This window comes from Humulus lupulus, chromosome 1 (genome assembly GCF_963169125.1).
Source record: "Humulus lupulus chromosome 1, drHumLupu1.1, whole genome shotgun sequence".
NCBI classification, from domain to species: domain Eukaryota; kingdom Viridiplantae; phylum Streptophyta; class Magnoliopsida; order Rosales; family Cannabaceae; genus Humulus; species Humulus lupulus.
In genome coordinates, this window is record NC_084793.1 from 308,413,219 (window position 1) to 308,420,555 (window position 7,337).

General features: G+C 36.0%; 1 protein-coding gene across 1 annotated transcript; it reads left to right on the forward strand.

The window, feature by feature from the left end:
* Window positions 1-5,266: 5,266 nt before the first annotated feature.
* LOC133812781 (thaumatin-like protein 1) lies at window positions 5,267-7,337 on the forward strand. The gene is made up of 3 exons (XM_062246600.1): window positions 5,267-5,605; window positions 5,716-6,385; window positions 6,837-7,337. Exons 1-3 carry the CDS (start codon window positions 5,554-5,556, stop codon window positions 7,066-7,068), a joined length of 954 nt encoding a protein of 317 aa, XP_062102584.1. The 5' UTR covers window positions 5,267-5,553; the 3' UTR covers window positions 7,069-7,337.

Below are 7,337 nucleotides of genomic sequence, written 5' to 3' on the forward strand. Positions count from 1 at the left end.
CAGTTCACAAATTAGATAATAAGAAGATACACTACAGAATGAGGAGGGTAGAAGAAATAGTTAGAAGGATTTTTTGTTGTGCTAAATCCTCCTATTCGTGAGCCTTGTTGACCTTCCTCTTCTGTGTATTCTCTCTGTTTTTCCTCTTTTTTTTTTCTCTGTACTTTTTCTTTCTCTGATGGTAATGGTAATAAAAAATGGTTAGAATCCTCCAAAATGGTACTCCCCCCTCTATTTCGGCTGGGTCCTCCTCTTTAGGGTACTTTCTTTACCCTAATTAGAAAGCTCATTTCCTTCTTTGGTCCCTCTCTTGCCACCTCAGCCAGCTGACTTATTTCATTAAAACGAACGCCACATAGGCGCTGAGGTAATTACTTAAGTGCACCTGGCTTTTGTCCACGGCATCTGCCTTCTCCCCAGGATTGCTATGCGTTTGGCCTACAGCATCGAAACAACAATGCTCCCCTTTCAGTCCCCGTTTTCCTTCTGCTCCCTTTAATTCCCTTTGGCATTTTTAAGTTTCTGTTCCTAAACAACACAGAGCAGATATTTACATAAAATATTTACAAATAATACATCAAATTACCGACTCTTAATATGGACTCGCTACCTAGAACATAAGGGTAAAAATTAAACAAATTCACAGTAAACACACTTTCATTACTCTTTTCAACTTAAAAACAAGTTCAAAGATCATAAAAATAACTCTAAATCCTAGAGTTATCAGATGCGGAGTCTAAAAAACGACAGAAAAATAATAAAGAGCTTGAGAAAAAAATCTAATGGGAAATAAAGAACACAAAGAATTATAGTGGTTCGGCCCCAGTGATTGGTAATAACCTATATCCACTTGATATTATTATTAGTATTGAACTCCAAAGGTGTGATCAAAGAACTAGGGTTCCTGAGTTTCACAGACCTTAAAAGAAGAAAAACAATACAAACAATGAATAATAGTAATATTGTTCGGAAAAAGAGAAAAAGATTCCCTTCGTTGAGCATTTCTTGCATATTTATAGGCTCACGAAGGGTTACATGAGTCAAGTAATAATGTCTTAACTTAATAAACGGATCTTCAGGTCATAATGAAGAAATATTCTCAGATATCATTACAACTGTACAGATCTTTACATAAATGAACAGAGTATACGACCTGTCTGGCCGTATATAAAACTTGATCTCCGCATGTAGAAATGCTTCTGGTCGATAGGCGAGCAGTATCTCTGCCACGTGTCGAAAATTATTGCCACGTCATCAACAGCAGTTTTTTGGGTAAACAGTGTTTTTTTGGGTTTGTTAGAAAGATTTCGCAATCTGCGTTTTTCTGGGTTTTTTGCAATATTTTTGCTTGATAACAGCTCGATAGGGGCTCGATACTATGTAGAAGACGGTTAAGTTGTGAGCTCGATGTTGCTCGATAGTGGGTCGATGATAGCTTGACAGGTATAGCATTTATTTCTCGATGTTGCTCGCTAGTAACTCGATAGGGGTTTGATTAGACCCTTGACTATTTGATTTAGTTGTTTCTCGATACGTGCTCGATGGGAGCTCGATAGTGGCTCGATAATAGGCAGATGGTGTGGGTTTTGTTAAGATCTCGATTGTCGCTTGATTGTGGATCGATATGGGTTCTAAATGGAGCTCGTTTAGTGCTTGATAGTGGCTCGATGAAATGTTTGTAAAGGGTCATTTTCGGTGAAAAACTTGTTGCTCGATATAGGTTCGATTGAGGCTCGATAGATTTATTTTTGAAGCCTAAAACAATATATCAATCCCATCAAGAAATCCCAGACCCCATCGAGCCTAACCGATTACTATCGAGCTTATATAGAGCCCTCGAGTTCTAATGCCTCACTCATATCGATCCACTATCGAGCTTATGATTTTTAAAAAACTATCCTAATTGTCGAGCAACCATCGAGCACTCATCGAACCTATCGAGCCTATATCGGAAAACCCAGCAAAAAACACCCAGAACTTAGATCGACACCCACCCCACACATTCTCAGTTCTTCCCCAGAATATAAAGGAAAACATGCATTTAAGCTGAAAAGAAAATTTTGATTCAAGTTTTTACCTTTCAGAGATCTATGGTTTGGGAAACTCGAGTTACTTCGTCTCTTTCCAGTCGACCGACTCCATTGCTAAGGAGATGTTTCAGTGGTCGTCGATCTGGGTGGGCGTTGTCACTTCACGAGAGAGAGAGAGTCGGGGATTTAGGGGGTTTTCTTCTTCTGGTCCGAGAGAGAGATCGATAGAGAATGAGAGTGAGTGATTTTGGAGAAAAAGTTTTGGTATTTTTTGTACTTGCTGAAAGTTTAGCATCAAATTGAAAAGATGAATATGGCTAGTATTTTTTTTGTAAAATGAGACACTATTATGCATAGAGAGTGAAATTTTCTTTTGTTAATTCATGCATTTAACTGCTTACCTTTTGATCAATATGAAGATTTCTTGGTTATTTTGTGGGCAATATGGAACAATCGAAATTCCTTACTACATGGCAAGACTCACATTCCGTTTAGAGATATTGCTGCTTGGGAAATTTCTTTCTTGCAGGATAGTTCAACAGATACATAGTAGGAGACTTTCAGAAAAGATACAAAGATAGGGTATTAGTTTGTCTCCTCCTTAAGGAAAAATCAGAGATGATCAAGTAGCAGTCATAGCTGGGTTTTCTTGTCCGAAATCAGAGAGCTATGACTCACTAATGGCTGAAAGTCAAGCTCTGCTTCAGGCCCTTCAATGGTGTAGATCTATGTCTTTTTTCAATTTCTGTAATAGAGGTCGACTCAAAAGTAATTGTAGACAAAATTTTATCATGTAATGTTGACCTCTCATATTTATTCGATGCCATCATAAGAAGCGTCATTAACTCATTGTCTTCCTCCCCTTATACTACTCTTTCCTATGTACCTAGAGAAGCTAATGTTTTAGCTCATATCATAAGATTGCTAGGAAAGTTTTAGGGTTAGATAATGAGATGGTTCGAAACGGAAATATTCCTTCCAGATTTAATATTATGTGATAGGGGTGAATATTTGACTTAAAAATTTCGAAAAATCTGAAAAATTCGCAAACTCGTCCGACTCATAGCATAAGATTGCTAGGAAAGTTTTAGGGTTAGATAATGAGATAGTTCGAAACAATAATATTCCTTCCAGATTCAATATTATGTGATAGGGGTGAACATTTGAGCTAAAAATTTCGAAAAATTTGAAAAATCCGCAAACCCGTCCAACCCACAATCTGAATACCCGAATTTTTGCAAAACTCGTCGAATTTGGGTGAAATCCGGTCTGAACTCGACAAAACATGTAACTTTGTATCTACATATTTTTTTTTTAAATGAAGTTACATAATTGTCAACAAAAGAAAAAAGTATGGCGTTACAGAGTTAACAACAAAAATTAATTATTATATTCATTGATTTCAAGTCTTACCGTTTAAGAGTTTATTAAAAAAAAGTCTTGCCGTTAAGAGAGAAGAGTATTTGAGAGTCTTCGAGTGTTATTTTATATTATGTAGTCAAAATCTTATTGGATTCAGGAGAATCTTCTACTCAGTGCAACAGAAGCGCGCTCACAGTGAATGGACACGTGGTATATCCTTGTTATTCCCAGCCAATGATTCACTCCCACGTGGCATGACAAGGCCACGTATTGAGCTATGTCACAGTGCTGGCCAATAAGGTAGTGACACCTAGTGTCCATCTTTATAATAATAATAATATTTGTGTGGTGAAAATTTAGTGAAGAAGCAAAACGAGTCAACCGACTTTTTCGCTATAAAGCAAAAATATTTGATTAGTGGACGAGAGTAGCTGAGTTCTCTCTTAATTATTACATAATAATAATAATAATAAATATTATTATTATAATTAGTATTATTGGAATCTAGTGATCTACTAAATGGATAATTGAATGTAGTCTATAGAGGGAAAAAAAAGCAATAATAGAATATATGATGAAGACAACATAATTAAAAATAAAAATGAGCGAATAAATTGAAAAATCAGCAAAATAATTCACTTGATCTGATATAATAAATTAAGTGCTTGTTTTAAAATAACTACGTAATTATTAGGTCATAATTATGTATATGATTAATTATACTATATTTTAAAATATAAAATGAGTTTGGATATTAAGTGTTAATTATTTATGAATTTTTATTGTAATGTTTGACAAAACAATTAGTAAGTACATAGAAAAATAATATTATGTAATAAATACTATTTAAAATTGATAGTAATTACTAATTTTTATAAGGTTATGAGAATTGCAGAGTGTAATTTAGAACTATCAATCGCATCTAATTACATAATTACCGTGTAATTACATGATCAAATAAACACATAAAATCAAGTAATTACCCCGAATTGCACATAATTTCAATTACAACCACTATGATAATTTGTACAAATAATATCATATATATATATAGGGAAATTCTCTTATAGGGGCTTCACTTTAAGCCTACTGGTAGGACTCACAGTTTTCGGCGTGATTTTTTTTATGACCGTGTATATTGTAGCTATTTAGAGTATTCTGTAAATTTTCAGAAAATTCCGAATAGTTTACAGTACCGAAAACAAAGTTCAAACATGTTGTTGCACGCGTGACTGATTTTGTTTATGCGCGTGGAAAGTAACATGTTTGAATCTAGTTTTGAGTACTGTAAACTATTCAGAATTTTCTGAAAATTTGTAGGATGTTCTAAATAATTACAATATACACGAGCATAAAAAAAAATCGAGTCGAAAACTGTTCACAGGTTGAGAAATAAAGCCTCATATATATATATTTATATATACATATTTATAATATGTTAATTTACTATTCCATTTTAAAGTATATCCAAATACAATATATATATATATATAGTTTTAATTTGATAGGGAAACATCTTCTTGCAAAAGAAAAACATCATTTTCATTTTATTTTATTTTGAAAAGAAAAAAAGAAAACTTGACTTGTTACTGATATTGGAAGTAAACAAGTGTCAACTGTAATGGAAAACAAAATACAGCACGAAGATAAAATATGTAAAAGGAGAACGAGTAAAATGTTGCCACGTAACGAGTACAGCTACTCATGAGACAGCAGATCTTTTTTCCCCTTCTAAAGCTGAACCTGATTGGGTAGTTGAACAAGGACCATAGCAATTTTGAGAATATGCCTTTTTTTTTTTTTTTTTAAGAAAGTGGAGGAAGGAGAGTGAGATCGGAGTAAGGCGGTGGTAGCAGTAGTAATTGCTTTTTCTCTTTTGTTGGTTTGTTTATGAATTTTTTTTATAAATGGACATGTAGAACCGACGATTAAGATTCCCCCACCACCTCTCTCTCTCTCTCTCTCTCTTTCTCTCTCTCTCTCTCTCAATAAACTAGAAAGAGAGTATTGTTTGTGGGGTGAGAAAATCAGCTGAGACAATTCTGTCTCTTGGTTCGGTAGTGTCCTTAATTTTTTTGGGGTGGCAATCCTATTACGCCTTCCACATTCCGCCATTGATAAAATCTGTTGTTTTAACTTCATTCTCAGTACGAAATTTCACATGGGTTCCTTCTCAAATTACTTCCTCCTTCTTCTTCTGATCGTTTCCAGAGGTAAATTACAGTTTCCTGGAAAAATTTTGGTATCTGGGTTCTGATCATATAATCACGTCACGTAAAAAGCTTAATGATTTTACGGCTCTGTTTTTGTTTTTTTTTTTCAGGGGTTTCTGGGGCTACATTTACGTTTGTAAACAAGTGTGATTTCACAGTCTGGCCGGGGATTCTCGCCAGCGCCGGAAGTCCCAAACTCGACAGCACCGGCTTCGAGCTCGCGAAGGGTACATCTCGCCTGTTCCAAGCTCCGACCGGTTGGTCCGGCCGGTTCTGGGGCAGGACCGGCTGTAACTTCGACGGTTCAGGTCAAGGCTCGTGTGTCACCGGCGACTGTGGTTCGGGCCAGACGGAGTGCAACGGAGCCGGCGCCACTCCTCCGGCGACGCTAGCCGAGTTCACACTCGGCTCCGGGTCGCAAGACTTCTACGACGTGAGCTTAGTCGACGGCTACAACCTCCCTATGGTGGTCGAAGGGAATGGGGGATCAGGTACTTGCGCGTCCACGGGGTGCATCACGGACCTCAATCGTAGTTGCCCGACGGAGCTGAGGGTCGACGGTGGTGGGGCCTGTAAAAGCGCGTGTGAGGCGTTTGGGTCAGACGAGTACTGTTGTAGCGGCGCGTATAATACACCCGCCGTTTGTAAGCCGTCTATGTACTCGGAGATATTCAAGTCAGCTTGTCCCAGATCGTATAGCTACGCTTACGATGATGCCACGAGTACTTTTACGTGTACCGGAGCTGATTATACAATTACATTTTGCCCTAATCTTCCAAGGTAATATATCTGTAAATATATATAAATTATTAAGGAAATTTGTATTCTTCTTTCCGTTAATAGTTTTCGATTCGATTTTTTTTTTAACGTATACATTGTAATTATTTAGAGTATCGGCAAATTTTCAAAAAATTGAGAATAATTTATAGTGCCAAAAATTAGTTTAAAATTAGGTTGTTGTAGGTATGATTAATTTTTTTTATGCGCATAGAAAATAACATGTTTGAACGTAGTTTTTGGCACTGTAAATTATTTGAAATTTTATGAAAATTTACAAATGCTCTAATTAAGTACAATATATACGGTCATAAAAAAAATCGCACTAAAAACTGTTCACGGGTCGGAAATACAAATTCCTACCATAGAATACTCTAATTACTAATTCATTTAAACCAAGTTAAAGACTTGATTTATATACTGAAATGGTTTTTTTTTTGTTATTGAATTACAGCCTAAAATCATCAAGAGATTCTCCTCCAACGACGACCGGGACAACAATCTCCGGGTCAGAATCCGGGTCGGTAACCGAGTCGGACCCGGGAGCAATACAAGAGGCTTCATTGGCTAGTTCATGGCTAGCAGATTTGGCAACTGGAAATTCAATGAGGACCCAAAACGCTCTAGCCTTTGAATCAGCATTGGTTTTGGTCATGGGATTGATTCTCTCATTTTTGCACTTGTGATGATGATGAAGAATAATATGGTCTCTAAAAATGGCCTAAATTCCTCTCATAAATTTTTTGGGGCTACTTTCAGAGAAAGAAAAGAAGGAATCAAACATGAGTCTGAGCTGGGAATTTGACAGAATCCAGATTGGAAACCACCAATTTTCAAAGTCTACATATTTAATGATAAATCATTAGGTTAAGAAAGAAAATATGTGTTATTGTAAAGCATAATAATAAAAGCATATATTGTTTTAGAAATATAAAAAAAAAAATATTCTGGCTGC

What these genes read in the sequence shown, in the direction of transcription:
- LOC133812781 (XM_062246600.1), top strand. Translation starts at nt 5,554, where the DNA reads ATGGGTTCCTTCTCAAATTACTTCCTCCTTCTTCTTCTGATCGTTTCC. An exon ending in TCTTCTGATCGTTTCCAGAG is followed by an intron (nt 5,606 to 5,715) that starts GTAAATTACAGT and finishes TTTTTTTTTCAG; the next exon opens with GGGTTTCTGGGGCTACATTT. An exon ending in TTTTGCCCTAATCTTCCAAG is followed by an intron (nt 6,386 to 6,836) that starts GTAATATATCTG and finishes ATTGAATTACAG; the next exon opens with CCTAAAATCATCAAGAGATT.